General features: G+C 39.8%; 1 protein-coding gene across 3 annotated transcripts in view; it reads right to left on the bottom strand.

Annotated features, from left to right (window-relative positions):
- The window catches only part of arhgef38 (Rho guanine nucleotide exchange factor (GEF) 38), a 112992-nt gene extending 96796 nt beyond the window's left edge, over nucleotides 1–16196 (bottom strand). For 2 of the 3 annotated variants that reach the window (XM_039759192.1, XM_039759193.1), the window contains exon 1: nucleotides 15911–16190. In XM_039759192.1, coding sequence (XP_039615126.1) covers nucleotides 15911–16067 — 157 coding nt within the window. In that variant the 5' untranslated portion in view covers nucleotides 16068–16190. Of the gene's footprint in view, nucleotides 1–15910 lie in introns of all 3 variants that reach the window. The other variant, XM_039759194.1, reaches the window with a different exon arrangement.
- Between the last annotated feature and the right edge of the window lie 3398 nt (nucleotides 16197–19594).

The raw sequence follows: 19594 nt of genomic DNA, 5'->3' as shown, positions 1-19594 counted from the left end.
TCTAGAGCATATCTCCACCTCTCTAGGGTCAACCTGCTTCCTATTCTTGTTACAGATCACAATGTCATTAACATAGTGTAGGAATAATTCATGCTATTACCTCACAGTTCCAATTCTACTGAATGTTGTTTGTATGTTCTCTCACAATCTGTGTGGCTTTTTCCATAGGTACTTCAAGTTTTCCTCTCATATGTCAAACATATCTTGATTAGGACTGGCCACTTTAAATTGGCCCTATGATGGTACAGTATGTGCCTAAATGGGCCCTGTGATGGTCTAATGCCCTATGTGAAATTAGTTCCTTCCTTGAATGGTGCTAATGAGATAGGTTGCACCCTGAATGGGGTCAGTTGGGTTCCAAAACGGATGAACAACATAACCTAATAGAAGTTTGTTGCTTCTGTACATTGCCTGAAAGATGAGAATTGTGTGTCAACATTAACCCCTAATTTCTGCATTGGCCAAATCTCCGAACATGCTTATTACAGTATAGAGTAGGCGTCATACCTGTTCAAGCAGCATCAGATGCAAGACAGAGACCAAGCAATCATCACAGGGCACATTGACTCACTAGTCACTCATTAGCCATTAACACTGGGATAATTTAATCACCATTTAGAATGTGCCAAAGGAATCTCAGATGAACAAGCAAATTCCACATAGAAAGTGCCAGGGCAGAGATTTAGACCCAGGACAACCGAACTACCCACTTTACAAGCATGTTACCCATATTGGAATTATCTCTTTATTAATCAAACTATAATTTAAATGTAGCTAAGGTGAAAAGCCCTTAATTAGATGTAGGGCTGATTTACTTTGGCAGCAGGAAAATATGTCGAGATTCTGTTTTGAAGTACTTTATAAAATTGTGTGAAGCGAAGTTGATTTAGAAGTCAGTTTGAAAAATGTGTTGAGGAAAAACATTTGCTAATTCTGCAAGCCATCCAGCGATATGACCTGTGAACCCACCTTTATGTCTCATGGTTACAAGGAACCCCAGCATTCCTGGACTCTAGCCATCACAAGCCAGAGTCACATACAGACTCATGACCACTCTAGTAGGGGCCCAGGTATGGAAGCACTATTCAGAAGACTCGGATGATAAAGCAAAACCTTTGCAATGTGTCTAGAGTCATGAGATAAATGCCACAGAAATGTAGAAATTGCACAAGCTCCACAGATACAGAGATTACAGAACAACTGAACATAGGCCATAACTTTGTAATGCAACACAAACCACTTTGTCATCCTCAACAGATTATCCATCTACCTTTCCTCTTCTCTAAATGTGCTTATTCCATTACAGGTACAAAAAGGAGGTAGAATCAAGCAGCATCTGGCATCTATAAAATGTGCAAACCCTACAAAGACAGTGACCTGACAACAGCAACTCACACTGGTGATCTCCTGGGCTGTCTGCCCATCCATCCATCCATACACCCATCAATCCAGCCATCCATCTAACTATCTATCCATCATCTCCAAAGCCCATCTGCAAATCACACTTTGTAAAGTTAAAATGATTTTCCGATGTCTGATCTTTGGATTGGCAATTGGTACAAACGTTTTATGAAGCAACCACATAAGTAAGTAAATGTAACTCATTTTACAGCTGTAGCATCTTCAGAGTGAAAAGCCCCTAATGGCATCCGTTTCAATTGGTGTGAGCTTTCACAGAAATATCAATGATGATTTGAGTTGCTGTCCAATTTTAGATTTCCATGCTTGACCCAATCATCCCTTTTATGCTTTCAGAGTGGTGCTGCCTCACACTTTCTGGGATCTGGTTTCAATGTCTGGTCTTGTGACTGTGTGCAGAATTCCAATATTCTGTGCCTAACTAACATACACGCCTTCTCTGCATGGCTTGGATGTCTTTCCATGTCCTCAACACATGCAGTTTAGGTTAAAATGAAACTCTAAGAATGTGTCTCTGGAAATGTGCTCAATGACAGACTGGCATCCCACCCAACACTTGCTGCTGGGATAGGCTGCAGCCACGAGACCCTAACTAAATGAATGGATCAACATGATTCTCCTCCATTCTTAAGGTGGTTGGTTTCTCAGTTTCTTTAGGTCAAACATTGCTATAAAAGCAGCACTGAGATGCAGCAGTTGGAAGGAGAATAGATTTTCAGTCTATAATTAGGTACATTTGCAAGGAACACTTCTGCCTTCCCCTAAGCACTGTGGAGGACAGGTGTCAGGTTGCAGCACAGTTTACCTGGCTGATGTCATTTGAAAAGCTACAAAGGCATTCCATCTGTTTCTGGACAGATATGAGTGATTCCTTTAATGCTGGAGGTGAGGTTCAAGCACACCATTAACAGAGCCACTGTTTCCAAATATGCTTTTGTAGAATATAATGAAGGTCTGAATGTGAGTCCTTCATACCTGGGCAACAAAAGTGCACAGACAGGGAGGCGCTGAAGGCTGTAGTCTGCCATATGGAAGGCTTTCTTTATGAGATTTCTTTCCACCTTTGGTTAAATAAATTCCAAAATTGAGGGCATCTCTTGATGTGAAAGCAAAAGGAAAACAATAAGCCATTGAATAAATGGCAGATTAGATATCCACCAGCTTAAAAGAATGCATTTTAGGAGGAAAGAGGATTAAAAGAGTTATTTAGAGCTGGGTGACAATATTAAGCAGATCGGGTGGTGGGAACGTGCAGCCGCTCTGTAAGCTGAGGCCATTCCATCCTACAGTGGGAGTGACATGAACTGGCCGAGAGCCATCTTGTTTAGCCTTTATTTGACATAGCTGGGGCTGTTAAAAGTCTTCAGCTTGGAACATAATTTGCATGTCCTGAAGCTAAACTTAGTGCTTAATGGAAATGTCCTGATTATGGTCCAGTTTACCAAAACATGTTTATCCGTTTCTTGAAAGTCAAAAAGGCAAAATGAAATAAACAGCAACCAAAGAAATAACTGAAGCTCATCAAGCAAAAGTACATAAGCAGTACTGAAGACCTTTCTCCTCCAAAGTGGCAATTTATTTGATGCTTCTATGTTTGCTGCAACTCACCTTTGTTTATTACTTATACTTGTATATTCATTCATTCATTCATTTCTGCAGTTACTCACACACCAAATTAAAAAATGCAATTTAAAATCTTCAGAAACAACTAGCAGACATGTCCATTTTGAACATTTATTTATTTATTTCAGTAAAAAGGGCTCATTTCTGTTAAATAGGTGGCTGTTATGTGGGCTTTACTTCAGCAAAACTGGGGATCAGATTTTGTTACCAATAACGAAACTGTCTCAATGGCAATACTTGACTTGCTGAAAAACCTGCAGCTCTGCATTACATCATTCATTTATTTATACAACACCTTCCTTCATTTCTTGGTCATGGAAGCCTGAGCCTACACTGGCAGCATCAGGGACAAAGTAGGAACCAACATTACATTATAGCAGAAAATCCTAAGGACATACAAAGTAAAACAAGTTATCTGTTTATAAATAATCACATTTATGAAATTAACACTTAACTATTAACACACATTACTAAAAATATTTTGAGCAATACTGCGATAGACTGGCACCAGGTCCTGAGTCTGTTCCTACCTTGCACCCTATGCTACCTGGGATAAGTTCCAGCGGACCCCAACAACCCTGTTCAGGACTAGGCAGTTTAAAAAATGACTGACTGATATATCAGTCCTATTTAAATACCACAGCATTATCTAATCCTGATTTATTAACTTTTATCAAATATTGATATCAAATCTATAGTACGTATAAAAAAATCTCAAGGACTTCTTTGGTTGTTTGTATAACATTATCTTTAATTAAACAGTTAACACAGAGGTTGAAAAAATTATGTGAGCTGTATGCAAAGCTAGGTCAAAAAAAAAACTGTGGAGAACTTTATATGCGATGTTTTGTTATAAACATTAGTTATAGATTAACTCTTATCTGTTACTACAGACCATGTAATGTTCTAAATATTAGTTGTTCATTAACTTTTATCCAACAGTTACCACAGACCTAAGAAAAAATGCACACATTGACCCACATTATAATATAAATTTTGGCCCCATTCATAAGATTTTTTTATTAGAGAACAATTAAGTTAAGTTTAAAAAGTGCCTCAAACATTTTGGGTCACCTTAATAACAGGATAAGTGCCTATGTATTTGTGCAGTTGCTATGTCTCTGTCATTACAAAAAATGATGCATCACGATTGGGTATGATTTCTGGACGCAAGCAACCCTTGGCTCAGGTGCTAAGAGGGGCGATGTGAACAAAGCTAACACCCTGAAACAATTTTTTAAATAGATTTTTCCCTCAGAATGCCACCATCTTCCAATGACCAGTTTCTCCATACCATCCATGCTACATCACCAACTCCCACCACATCAACTGGAATGGCCAATGTCGAATTCACCTCTGAACATCAGTGTGACCTGTCCGTAAGTGAAGACCAGATAAGGAGACAACTGAAGCAGCTACAAACAGGAAAAGCCACAGGACCAGATGGCGATCTTAAGGCCTGTGCTGACCTACTTTGTGGTGTCCTCTGCTACCTGTTCAGTTTGTCCCTAAGGCTCCAGAAAAAGCAGCTGCTGTAGAAAACATCATGTATTGTTCGTGTTCCAAAGAGGGCAGACACCTCTTCATTTAATGACTACAGACCAGTTGCACAAAAGAAGCCCTTTGAGACACTGAAAAGAAGCAATAAGACCTCTGAGATGCTGCTTCTTGACTATATGAGTCCTATTGTGGTGGACCACCATAACCCACGGCAGTTTGACAGTTGAACAAAAATGGGAGTGACGGATGTAATTATCTATCTACTCTACAAGACTTATTCTTATATCATGTTTTTTTGATTTCTCCAGTGCCTTCATTACAATCCTGTTAAAGAATGAGCTCAGAGATATGAAAATGGATGAGCCTATGGTGTCCTGGATAATGGACTACCTGTCGGGCAGACTGCAGTTTGTGAGACTCAAGGTCCGTTTTTCCAAAACAGATGTGAGTAACACTGAAGCATCACAAAGCACAGTCTTTTCTCCATTTCTCTTCACCCTGTACATCTACAGTATGAATACAACACCAAGACATATCACTTGCAGAAATTCTTGGATGATTCTACACTCATGGGTGTATTGATAAGGAGGATGAGACAAATGATAGGAGTCAGGCGGACTACTTTGTTTCTTGGTGCAAAGACAATTGTCTGCATTTTAATATCTGCAGAAACCAAGGAACTATCTATCTATCTATCTATCTATCTATCTATCTATCTATCTATCTATCTATCTATCTATCTATCTATCTATCTATCTATCTATCTATCGTTCGTCACACACGTGTGAATAGGAAGCAGCCAATGGACCCAAAAGATAGTGATAATATGTCAGATCAGTGGGTGTCAATGTTCACTAACCCGTTCTTTCTTTCCCCTGAGCCTGTCAACATCATATCTGATTCAGGCCCAGTGACATCACTTCTTCTGTACCAGCTATAAAAATGCCATCTTGTTAACATTAATAATTTCTTTTAATATTTTTTTTTATAAAAGAAAATGCAATACAATAAAATAATAAAATGAAATTTAAATATATCAACTAAAGTGTTTATCAAATAGAATAAGCCAGCTTAAAAAGATATGTTTTAAGATGAGATTTAAAGGTAGGAAGAGAGTCAATATTATGAATATCTTGTGGGAGAGAATTCCAGAGGCAAGGGGCCGCTCGACTGAAAGCTCTAAACTCCATGGTAGTCAAGTGAGCAGGGGGTAGAATAAGTTTAATAGAGGTGGAAGATCTAAGGATACGAGAAGAAATAGAGATCTGAAGAAGATCAGAAAGATAAGGAGGTAGCAGTTTATGGAGGGTAGTGTAAGTAATAAGCAGAATCTTAAAATCAATGTGATATTTAACAGGGAGCCAGCGAAGCTGCTGAAGGACAGGAGTAGTATGTTATGTGGAAGGGGTTCTGGTTATGATATGAGCTGCAGCATTCTGGACAAGTTGGAGTTTGTGAGGAAGACCAAAAAGGATAGAATTAGAATAATCAATACTGGATGTAACCAGAGCATGAACAGGAATAGCAGTGCTGGTAGGTGTAAATGGCTGATATTACATAGATGGAAATTTGCATTATTATATTATTAATATGTGCCTCAAATTTTAAGGTGGTATCAAAAATTACAGCTAAACTCTTAATCTATGTTTCATCACTATTAGCAAACAGCCATGATTTAATTGCAGGCAGTCAGAGAGGGAAGAAGGTGGAAGAGTGGAATCAGGCTTAGTAGACAGATAGAGCTGAGTGTCATCAGCATAACAATGAAAATTAATCTGTAAAGACCTTTGAATGTTAATTTTTGCATATTTTCAAGTATATTTTTTCACTTAGAATGTGCCACCTCTTTTACTTTGAAGCCAGTGTTGTGTTCTCCAGTAAGAAATTAAGCACTCAATTATGTGGGTGTTGTCGATGATAGTATGGTCATTTTTATATAACATGACTTAGTTTTGCTTTTGCAGTTCTTCACATTTGGTCACCAGGAAGTTCAACACCATCAACACCTTTTAGCCAAAATTAGACATGTCATTGGGGTCAACTTGACTCTATAAGAAGAGTATTGATAATTTGAGTATTTTGTTCATTCTGTAAAAAATATCTTTATAGGTTTGAACCCATGAAGCCACCACCTTGTTATGCACTAATTATTTTAAGGATTTTCAATCAATTTTGACCAAAGATTTTCTGTAGCTTCTTTGACTTGTATATTTTGTATCTACATGTAGTTGTTATTTTCAAAACACAGGCCAAGAGCTTACAAAGGCATTGTGTTATTCAGACTATGGCATCTTATCTGGATTTTCCTGTCTCAGACAAGAGTTTTAGAATTTTCCGATTTGCACTTGTTTGAAGGATTTCTTATGTTGACATTTTTGTTTCATAATTACAATTTGTGCAGTGTGCACATCTTCCAGGTTTATTAAAATGTAAAGATTCACTTAAGGAACTGAACTGTGAGGTAAAACATTGCAGATTCTGTATGACCGTGCCCAGGTGGAGTGTTCATTTGTATTTGTCATTCATGAAATAGTGACATATTCAGTTTAGAGAAGAATTTCCATGAATAGAGTAGAAAGTCATAATAGAGGGGAACTTAGAATTTGATAGGCATCTGGACAATATGTAACAATTGTAAAGGAGGTTGCAAAGAAGAAAAGATTACAAAATCTTGAATAAGAAAATAACAATTAGCAGAAAATATGGCACACCCAGTATTTTGTGGCCTTAAAGTCTGTTTATATGTTTGTCTTTATGCTTTGGCAGCTGCATATCAAAAGGCAGCTCTATAAATCTCACCTTCTATCTTATTTGAAAAGCCCAAGGAAAGAAGAGATCTGGGAGAAATGCATACTTGGACACAAAGAATGCTCAAAAATGCATGGACTGGGAACTGAAGCTAGTAACATCTGTGATAGCCATTACACCACCATCCTATCCTTAATCAATTCATCTGACTTCTGGATCTGCTTAGTCCAGTCATGGCCTGTTCTAGCAGCACTGAGTGCAAGGCGAAAAAGTAGCCCAGGATGAAGCTACCAGTTAATCATGGAGTATAGTCAACGAAATATACTCAATGATATTTTCAATTAAAAAAAAACTCATAGTATTACATTTGCTATAAAAGGTATTCAAATTGAAACAAATTTATAATTGTCCTTAAATACATATTGCATGCTCTTGACAATAAAGGGCAATAGCTGTGTGCTCTGTAAGCACCACCCCCACAAACAACATGCTGCTTGAACAGGCATATCCAAATGTTTTTGCGTCAGGACTGATTTGCCTCACAGGCAGCTCCATGACTAATGGCACATGAATTGCTCCTGGGAGGATTCTCCTGCAGTCACTTCAAAATACCAAAAGGGATTCCGATCCATCCATCCATCCATCCTCTTCCGCTTATCCAAGATTGGGTCATGGGAGCAGCAGCTTGAGCAGAGATGCCCAGACTTCCCTCTCTCCGGCCACTTCTTCTAGCTCTTCTGGGGGAATCCCGAGGCATTCCTAGGCCAACTGAGAGGCATAGTCCCTCCAGCATGTCCTGGGTCTTCCCCGGGGCCTCCACCCGGTTAGACGTGCCTGGAACACCTCACCAGGGAGACGTCCAGGAGGCATCCTGATCAGATGCCCGAGCCACCTCATCTGATGCGGAGGAGCAGCTGCTCTACTCTGAGCCCCTCCTGGATGACTGAGCTTCTCACCCTATCTTTAAGGGAAAGCCCAGACACCCTGCGGAGGAAACTCATTTCAGCCGCTTATATTCGCAATCTCGTTCTTTTGGTCACTACCCACAGCTCATGACCATAGGTGAGGGTAGGAACGTAGATTGACTGGTAAATTGAGAGCTTTACCTTATGGCTCAGCTCCTTTTTCACCACGACAGACTGATGCAGAGCCCGCATCACTGTGGACGCCGCACTGATCTGCCTGTCGATCTCACGCTCCATTCTTCCCTCACTAATGAACAAGACCCCAAGATACTTGAACTCCTCCACTTGGGGCAGGATCTCTCTCCCAACCCTGAGAGGGCACTCCACCCTTTTCCCGCTGAGGACCATGGTCTCGGATTTGGAGGTGCTGATTCCCATCCCAGCCGCTTCACACTCAGCTGCGAACCGATCCAGAGAGAGCTGAAAATCACGGCCTGATGAAGCAAACAGGACAACATCATCTGCAAAAAGCAGTGACCCAATCCTGAGTCCACCAAACCGGACCCCCTCAACACCCTGGCTGCACCTAAAAATTCTGTCCATAAAAGTTATGAACAGAATCGCTGACAAAGGGCAGCCCTGGCAGAGTCCAACTCTCACTGGAAATCGGTTCGACTTACAGTAAATCTTCACATGGAGAGCGAACTGTCATGTCATATCATGATGTGAGAATCAAGAGGTTGAACCTCTGGGCTAGATGACCAGTCTCCAAATGTTTGAGATCTTTCTTATTACAAACGTTACAAAATAACAGAAGAGGAGCATACAACACTAAGTACGCTTTCTCATATGACAAAACAATTTCTGTTCACTATAAGAGATGTCTGGTAGACAGTAAGATAAATTAAAATTATACAGATTTTGAATATCAGCATTTACTGTGTAAAGTCTGACAGAATGTTTTTTCCCATTGCACCTCCTGTGATCCCTTCATGACAACACCAGAGCAGATCTCTGGATTTTGTGCATCTCACACTATAACCTAAATTAAGGTTCCTTCAGCCAGAGAAACTTTATGTTTATATATCATCACAAATAATATGTATCTGTCGATCAAGGATATCACCAGAATCGATTAATCTGGCAATCAAACTTTATTTCATTATCACCCTTCAGAGCATATTACCACAATTCATTTTGAAAGGCATATAGAATCAAGAGTAAATTCAGAATTTGTAGAATGTTTTTTCAGGTCACATGGCAAAGTCATAGTTCAGGCTGACATGTCACCAAGAACCCTTGGACCTGACCAGACAAGAGAAGTGACACCAGTGGTGTATGTGACACCATCAATGGGTAGTCCACTGTAACTAGATTGATGGCTAGGATACACAGTCCAGACTGTAGTCCAACACTGGGTCTGATTGCTTTAATTTACCCATGAGCCAATTGCAGTGCTTGATGACCACTACAGTTTTTAAGAAGGATTCAAAGTCAACCTTTACAGATGACATCACAAACTTGAGTGGCATTAGAAATTGAATGGCTAGACAGATTGTTTTGTGTTTTTATAAGTTTCGGCTTTTTATCTTTAACAGGAAACATATCATAAAAGTTCATTTGATGTGATTTACAAAAAAGTGAGTTTTTTCCTCTTTCTGTCCTAGCTAGCAGATGGCTTTAGGTGACAAGTAAATACAAACATGGCTAGCATGAGTCATAAGCAATAGAATAGAATAGATAAACTTTATTAATCCCAAGGGGAAATTCACATGCATAGAGAAGCAGAGGGTTGAGGGGTGTTCAGGTTTTCCCCATGTCTTCATGCATTTTTCTCTTGGTACTCTATTTTTCCTCCCAAATCCCCAGAGAATAGTGTATTTGGTTTAATACTGATGGGCAGCATGGTATTGCAGTGGTTGCATTGCTGCCTCGGAGTAAGGAGACATGGGGTCATCCCTATATAGAATTTTCATGTTCTCCCCATGACTGTGTAGGTTTTCTCCAGGTGCTTTGGTTTTCTCCAAAGACTTACAGGTTAGGCGGACTGGCAGTGCTAAATTGGTCCTAGTGTATGTGTGGTGTTATGTGTGTGTGTTCACCCTGTGATGGACTGGCACCATGTCCAAGTTTGTCCTTTCCTTGTGCCCTGTACTTGTTGAGATAAGCTCCAGATCTCCTGTGACCCTGCTCTTGTTAGAAGATGGATGGATGGATGAAAGGTTAATACTGCGGGTGATTCTAAACTGGCCCATTGTGGCTGCGAGTGTATATGTGATTGGACTCTGTAGTTTAGCAGTGCCTTATTCGGTGCTGTGCAAATGTTGCTCAGACAAACTCTGAGCCTCCCACCACCCTGAATTGGGTTAAACATATTTGAGCATGTGGGTATGAATGATGTATTGTGCTGTTGGGATATGTCCCTGCAGACTTAGGGAAAAATACATGCAGACATGGAAATAACATACAAACTCCATACACAGGAGATGTACTGTACATACCATGATACTGAATCCATGAAGCAGTAACAGCTCTAACCACTGTAGCACAGTAACACCCTTATGTCTTATCATATGTCATATGGGTTTAGAGGGCCATTATTGTCACATGTAAAGAGTACAGTGAAAGTTCTACTTACATGTGTTAATCAACATGCAATTTTCTACCATTCTCTGTGACAACCTTGAAAGGTTGTCTTTAATATATTCAGCTGGTGAAATTAAATATGCGAAGTCATTTCCTAACCCAGTTATTCCAGACCAGAGCCTATCCCAGCTAGCAAAGGGCTCAAGGCAGGAAGAAACCATGGACAGGGTGGCAGTCCTTCGCAGGGTGAACACACACACACCAACACACCAAACACAAACTAGCACCAATTTAGCACCACAAGTTCACTTAACCTTTGGAAAGTCGTTGGACAGTGGGAGAAAAACAGAGCACCTAGAGAAAATGTATGTAGACACAGGGAGAACATGTAAGCTCCACGCAGGGAGGACACAAACTCTGGTCGCTTTACTGCTAGGCAGCAGCACTACCAAGGTACTATGGTGCCACCCTTAATTATGTTGGGTATGCAATAACATGATATCCATTCAGGATCCTGGCAAATTCAATTTAGTGCATGGGGAGTTATAACACAATGAATTATAGAAAGATTTAGATGCTAAACTACCATATTGGACTTTAAGACACAAGGCAATGCTGTCAGTTCTTTTTCTAGCTTACAGAGTGACCCTGAGCAACTCGCTTAATCTCCTTGTGCTCCAATTGTAAACATATATGTAATAAACATTTGTCAGGTACCCTGGAATTAGGCATCTCCTTGGGGCCTCAGCAAAAGGTAATCCATCCTTTTTCTGCTTCAGGGTCATAATGAACAGGAGTGTATTCCATGGGTTTCTAATACAAGAACAGAACTAACCGTAGTTTGAATGCTAAGGCATTATGAGGCCTTCTACTACGCAGACCTACACCAGGCAGTTTGGAGTTGCTAATTAAAGACACAGACACATCTTTGGGGTGTAAGAAGACATCAGATCATTAGGAGAAAGTCCATTTTGACATGGGATAAACTCCACACAAGGAGTGAATGGGGTTTATTTTGAACCTAACTCGTTGTAAGTGCCAGACAGCAGAACCAACCACCGTGCCACTGTGTTGCACCATTATAAGAAGACAGAATGGAATAGTGCCCTGAAATAATGTGACAATGCCCTACCTTGTGCTTGTTGTTTCTGGATTTCTGAATTTTGGATTGTTTCTACATTTGTCTTTGTCTCCTTCAATAAAAATGTTTTAAGAATAAACTGATGTGGTCACTTAATGGGTCAAATTATCATCTGAAAGCACATGGGCACAGGGCCCAGTTCAATGTCAGAATGATTTTTTTTAGTCTGTACACTAGGAAGGCTTAGGGATTGGTGGCCTTTGTCATCTTTATATGGTCAGTAACATTCTACACATATGACTGCGTTCATGGGTCACTTCCAAAGGACTGAACTGGCTACAAATTGTAAAATGGCCATTACTAAGAAAAACTCATTTAGTCCTTGATAGGAGCTAACTGGCTAACGCAAAAGGTATAAAGCCAGCCTCTCTTGTGCTGGCTTCCTCATAATGACTCTGCTGCCCTTTACTTCTCACCAACTATCCCAAGACAGTCTGTGACACCGGTTTGTGATTCTAGATTGGTGTGCTGTCCAGTGTGCACTAAGATCTTAACCAGGATAAATGCTTAAAAAATGGATGACCAACATAACTACAACTGTTGACTTAAAATTGCTGTAATTTCCTGAAATCTAAAATGTCACAGGTGTAATGTGTTATCAGCTTAAAAGACAATCACTTCTACATCAGGACTCTGAGACATGGATAATGTAAATGTGGAATACCCAAGAGAGACAGGCCGGCCATTAGAAGTAGGTGAACAAGATTTTATGTTCTTCAGCTGTTGAAGACTGTCGACGCCTGGAAGTTTACTTTTTTCCAGAATTTCTATATGGTGATTTTTTTTCCCTTCTCCTTCTCTGCTATCTGATCACTAATGTAGCTAATGTTAAAAAAAAAATGACATCACAGGATAAAGAAGTAAACTTTTAAGATATATTTATTATATGTAGATATAATTATATAATATATGTGTGTATATATACATTGTGAGCTTGAGGTTTGCCTTACAGGCTCAAAGGAGGTAAGAATTAACAGTCAGGGATATGAGGGGGTGCTGTTGTTGACAGTATTAACACCTTTGCCTCCCCCGACCCTGAGAAACCGCCCACTAAGGGGTGCTGACTCCGCCCCTTCCGGTCCCTCCACTATAAAGCCGAGGCGCTCCCAGCAAAGGGTCGTTTCATTCTGGAGACAGCACACCAAAGAACAGAGCTCCCACCTGAGTACTGGCCATGTTAAGAGAACGCTGAATCCTCTTGTTTATTCTTTTGTTTTTTTACTGCTTCTTGTTTGCTGTTATTTGATGCACTATTGAATGTCTATTTATTTTGAATGCTATATATATTAAAAGGGGTGACCTGTTTGGTGTCCCAACATTTCCTCTGTGCACAAGTGTGTCCCTCGATTGATGACAACATGTATTTATACATATATACACACACATAAATAATACAAATAATTATATATATATATATATATATATATAATACAATTTTAAGATTATTGGTATTGTACTTTTTGTGTGAAGTATACTGTGCTGCATTCAAAATATGAAATATGCCATACAAATATATCATTATTATTATTATTATTATTAGAATTCAATTATTTACAGTAGTCAGCAGACTAGTCATTTCTCTTTAAGGTTAACAACCTCATAAAACAGCACTCAGGCTCTGCAGAAAGATTATCTAGTGGTTGTCTGAAAGCTTATCTTCTTTTCCGCTTCATTATAATAAGGGTCCCCAGGAGTTTAGATTCATAACAAGAGACAGAGGAGGCGCTTTTAAAAGCTGAAAAGACAGTAAGAGGATCTGGATACGTGTATAAAGTGCTGAAAGACTACTGGAATTTCAGGACACCACAGCTTAACAACACAAAATGACTACAGTATCTACATTAAAATGGCTGAGTGATTATTTACAGCATACAAAACCAAAGGAAAGGAGGAAGCAGATATTATGAGTAAGAATATGCAAAAGGGGAATAAACAGAAGATAATTTCTGTGTCTTTGAAGACTTGTATTGTAGTCAAGAACAAAGTGTTAACTGGAACATCATCGTAACCTGAATTACTGGGTTCTTGCACTGTGTAATTTATCCAGTCATTAAGGAAAAACGTAAAACAATCTGTCATAGTACAACAGAAAGAAATGTGGACTATCTAGTTTGTTTAGATCTGCATTACAACAGAGGTGAGGTAATGACATTATATTTAAAAAATGTAAAGTCCAACCTTTAAACACAGTCCATTACCACTGTGCAAAGCCTTATGCTCTCTCTTTAGAAAGGCAATTCAGTGGCACAGTGTTTGAATTGGTAGCATCAGAGCTCTAGGAAGCTGGGTTCAAATCTCAGTCTGGGCACTGCCTACAGGGAGTTTTCATGCTCTCCAGGTGGGCTGTCTCCCGCAATGTAAAGACGTGCATCTTTAGGTTGATGTCTGCCTCCATGTTGGCCTAGCTTGTCTGGGTGGGTGTGCCCAGTAAGACACAGATGTCCCACCCAGGTTTAGTTCCTGCCTTAAGCCAAGTGTTCACAAAATAAAATCCTTCAACCAAATATGGGAGAACAACATGGATGGACACACACCTCTACAGTAACATACAGTAGATAGATACAGAAGCTTGAACATATATTTTTACAATTCTTAATATTTGTATTGGTGGTAACCTGGAATAGATTGTGCCTTGTGCTGCCCTATAGCTGAATTAAGCAGGCTAGGAAATAGTTGGATATATTTTAATTATAAATATGCCCAGCACTCTTACTTTATACTTTAAAAATGAAAAAAAATTTGAACTTATTACTAAAGAAGAAAACTATGGATGTTTTTTGCTTTTTATTATACCTCTCTTTTATGTTACTTTCAAATTTGCATCATCTTAATTATATTCTAATTTGTTAATACTGCTGCCTCACATCCCCATGAGTCCAGGATTTGAATCCAGGCTTAGCCTCTGCCTGAATGCAGTTTGGATGTTCTCCCCATGTCTATGTGAGTTTTTTTACTCCTGTAATCCGAAGATGTGCTTGCTAGTTTTACTGACACCTTAACATTGCACTGGAATGATTGAGAAGGGGTTTAAGCAATGGACTAGCATCCCATCCAGGGTTACCGAGATAAGCACTAGCCCCTCACCACCACTCTAAAAAGGATAAGGCAAGGTGATATAGTGGCTGAGGCAAAATGTCTGCCTCTGCACCACTGTGTGACCCTGAGCAAGTCACACAGTTTCTGACCCAGATATAAGAAAATAGTTATAATATATCTGGGTCTTCATTTTTTGGATAATGATATCAACCAAATATATAAAACCAAGCAGGTAAGAAAATAGATTTTATTTCTCTTAATTTTCACTTCACTGGCTGTAAAGTAACCTGAGGAACATGAGATGGAGTTGGATTTTTCTCAGCCAAAACATCAGACCTCCGCTATACTTCATGGTGACACGTCTCACATTATTGAACATTTGTTCACACTCATTACATTTCATAAAATTAACTGCTTTTCAAATGTGCAGGTCGATGCCCCTGAAGGATTAGTGATGACTGCAGCCCTCCTGAGATTCACCAGTGTCAGCGGTGTTTCTACAGCATTTCGGAATGCCAGCACCTGACAACCAGGCTTTTTACCATGGCCTGTGACATTGTCCAACGTGAGTGTCTGACCAACTTAAATATTTAGTGATGTTTGGCTGGCACCCTTCAGGTTTGTACCCTTCCAGCAACAAATCCCCAGGGATGCTACAGGTGTGCCTGCCTTGATACAGTAAGTGAAGCAGATATTTTTAATGTGAAGTCAATATATTTTTAATGAGGCGGGAAGGAGCTCTTCTCGCATAGTGTGAGCATTGAACATTTGTACCAGCTGGGAAATCACATTAAATGGTAGTAGGTTAACTTGAAACTGCTTATTAAATATTGGAAGAAAGCCTACTTATATTAAGAAAGAGTATAATAACTTAATTTTAAATGATCTTATATCTCACAGCAATATCATGAATCTTTAAAGAGCAAAACATCATCCCATATATAAAGATTACCTTTCAGTTTTTTGCCATATTCTGTCCTATCAGACTGGCTCCTCCTGATTGTGCCAGATGTATCAGTAATATTTTCTGCCACTACCGTGTCTGTGCTTCTCCTTCCTTCTCCAATGTACATCTTGGGTCTGAAAATCTGCTTCATTTTATTCTCCATGGTGAAGCCTAGGTTTTGTAGTAATTGTCCTCAAGCTGTGTGGAAATCCAAATGCATAGTCAGATGTCAAGCTGCTTGGGAGGCACAACAGGTGTACTTGTTCTCCGGTTAGCCAAGAGCTTTGCAAGAGCGGCTCCACCCCTAAGAGAATCATTTACCTGTCACCTGAGAGACCTGCAGCATCAGCTGAAGGAAAGAAAAAAAAAAAAAACACAAACAATCGAGTGACTGAGTGCTGACCAAATATTCCAGACCTGAAGGCTCAGCTCAGAATCAAAACTAAACAAACAAGAAGAAGAAAAGATTACATTGACTTGGCTAGTAAGGAGTGTGAGCATTAGTATGACTTCCTGAATGCTTGAACCTATAGGAAGTCAGACTTTACTACCTGTATATAGAAATAAAATAACCCTAGTTCTTGTATGGGCATCATGGTGGTGCAGCTGCTGTTTCACACCTACACAGCACCTTTTTTTAAATCCTAGTGTTATGGCACTCTGTTCAAGCATGGCTTGTACCCAATGCTTCTCTAAACCTGAAGTGAACTAAGCTGATTTCATAGTGGATGTCTTGGTATTTGTACGCATGAAACTGCAGTTAGGATTAAGATTGTGAAATATTTATTTTTGATTATTATTAGAATACAATTCATTACTGCAGCTAGTCTAGTCCAGCCTGGAAGAAGAAGTAGCCAAACAGAATCCTATCATTAAATGAAAATTTGAGAGAAGTAATAAAGAATGTTACATATACAGATACATATTGTGAAGAACAGTCTCATTTACATGAGCTCATTGAGACAGGATTGCAAGAAAAACCAGGGAACTCACATATCTGTCAATTTCTTCTGTAGTTCTGAGACTGTCCCCCCCTAAGGAAGATCCCTGAACTCTGGTTGGCTCGACCTTCCAGCACAGCGACATCACTGCAGCTGCTTTTTACAATCAGCTCAGTGAGAAAAGGGAGCCCTCCATTGACAGAAAGTGCGCAAAGGTTAATTTTCTTCATTCAGACATTGTGGGGCAAGTGCAACAAGGAAGAGGTGGGTTTGGATTAGGGACAAGTCAACCCACATGGCATTGTGCAACATCTACCCAGAGAAGACAGCTGCAAGGGAAGTTTCACAGTCCCAACAGGGCCAGTGGACTATCTGGGAAAATCTAGAGCAGCACAAGCTTACCTGGAAGGAACCCAAATCAGTTTCATCATTGGAGCCACCTGTGATATTCTTCCCACACTCATTAGCCTACATCAATGGGTTGGAAAAGATCCATCATGTTCTCTCTTCCCATCCCCAGCAACACTAAAATCAGTCTGTTCCAAGGTCGCAACACCAGGAGGCATAGCCAGGTTCTACAATAACTGGTGATAACCATGCAAGAAAGAGGATCTACCACCAATTCCCTCCCTCCTTCAATCATCAGATTCACAAACACCATCCCAAAGAAGCTCACCCTACTGGGGATTTCCCAGGACTGGAAGATGCAGGTTAATGTAAATTAGAAGCTAATTTTTCCAGCAGAAATTATTACATCTAGTCTTAGGCTGGACATGAACTTGTGGTCAGCCTCACAGAAGTCCTTGTTCATTGTGAAGTTAATGGTGCCATGGGAAGCAGCAATTGGTGAAGCATATGAACGTAAAGTTCTTAGGTATGCAAACATAGCAGCTAAGGCAGAATGACATGGCTGGCATACCCAGGTGGTCCCAGTAGAGGTAGGGTGTAGACAGTTTGTAGCCAATCAAGCTTCTGAAGGGGATGGGAGTACAAGGGCAGATCTTCTGACAGGCTGTCAAGTCGCTTTCAGAAGCTACTGAACGAAGCAGCAACTGGATTTGGCAGAAGAGAAATCCCCCTGTTGTCTGCAAAATGAGATGCAAGGGATACAAGTGGTGAGAAGTACACCTGAGATAGCAGGTGGCGCTGTTGAGCCCTATGGAGGTGTTGTGAGCCTATCAATGAAACACTGATGAAGAAGGGTGCCCACCTGATGACCCCAACAAAGCAATTGCCCTATACCCATTCAAGACATCAAGAAAGTGCTGAATATTGGGATTTTAATATCAAGTCCTATGAGCTTGACCTAGTTCACTGAAGGAAATTCCACAAAAACATTATTAATGGGATGGAAATCCAGCCCTTTGTGTTTTGTCTTTTCACATTAAAAATTAAAAAATAAAGCCTAGTTATCCCAATCATCCTGACAAGTCATCTTTGATTGGTGGGGTGACAGTCCACCTTTACATCCTCAAATGACCTTTCCTTCTCCTCACATTTCTTTTTTTCTTGCCTGCCATTTCAGTCTCTAGAAGGCTATCTAAACCATACCTAGGGGGTACATCAAAGCTGCCTTGGATATGAAATCCACTTTCCAAGACTGAGTTCACTCTTGTGGCCTATTAAATGATGACCATGAGAAGGTTTAGGCTACCTGCTAAATGTCATGTATAGCAGGACTCTATGCTGTTTTTTACATATTAGACTGGACAAATCAACTACTAGACATGTTTTTGTGATTTTCTAATGAGAATCATAATGGGACAAGGAGACATACCAGTGAAAAGTAAATTGTAGCAAACTGATAATGAGGAACTTCTTCAGTAATAAGTTCAAACAGACCCAAGAAAAATACACCTGTGGCGCTAGATAAGAAGCAAAAGTCAAGATTAACTTCATGGCAAGTAACTTCTGGGTTTCAGGCATCTGTATTGAAAATGGTGTTTTCAGCTTGGTTCTTTTGATTAGCAACTTGAGCAAAGCATTGCTAAAGTTTTGATTTGTGCTAGGTTTTATTTTTAAGTGTATTTTATTTTTTTGTATTTAATTATATTGATATTTTTGTTGCTTTGCTGACCAGTTTCTGTTTCTCGAGTGCCACCCTCTCACTTTGTTCTGATAATTACCTCCATACTCACATCTGTGCTCAGTCAGCTGCTCCATACTTAAGAGTACTATGGCTCTTCCATGGAAGTATCAGCCCCTGTGTGCCACCTTCCTCATATGAAGACTTACTTATGTAAAGACTGCGAGTCTACCTAAGTAAGTCCTCCAAATAAGGACATTGAGCAATACAACGGACACTCTTATCCAAGCACATACACATTCTCTGTTCTTTTGTTCCTTAATGTTTGTTTTAAGAACATTACTATGATTAATACTAGACTTTTGTCACCCCGTTAACAGGAGTGACAAAATCCTGACAATCTTTATCTCCTTCAGAGACTCCCTTTTCCTTTGGCTTGTGGAACTGTCAGTCTGCAGGGAACAAAACAGGCCTTTGCAGCATTTCCCCCTAGAGAGAACTCCAAGTGTGCAGCACTGAATGAGTAATGAATCTGTCCAGAAAAATGCAACAACACCAACAATACTTTTGATCGGGTTTAACTTCTTCTACACATGTCATTGTACAAGAAGTGGTGGAGGAACAGGCATGCTTGTCTCCAAAAACTGAAGGTACTGTATGCAACTGCACCATCTTCGAGTACCATGTCATTACTGTCTCCTATCCTATTTACGTTAGCATTGT

The sequence above is a fragment of the Polypterus senegalus genome, chromosome 7, assembly GCF_016835505.1.
Source record: "Polypterus senegalus isolate Bchr_013 chromosome 7, ASM1683550v1, whole genome shotgun sequence".
Classification (NCBI taxonomy): Eukaryota; Metazoa; Chordata; class Cladistia; order Polypteriformes; family Polypteridae; genus Polypterus; species Polypterus senegalus.
Note: the sequence above shows the minus strand (reverse complement) of the source record. Positions and strands in the feature narration are given on the sequence as shown.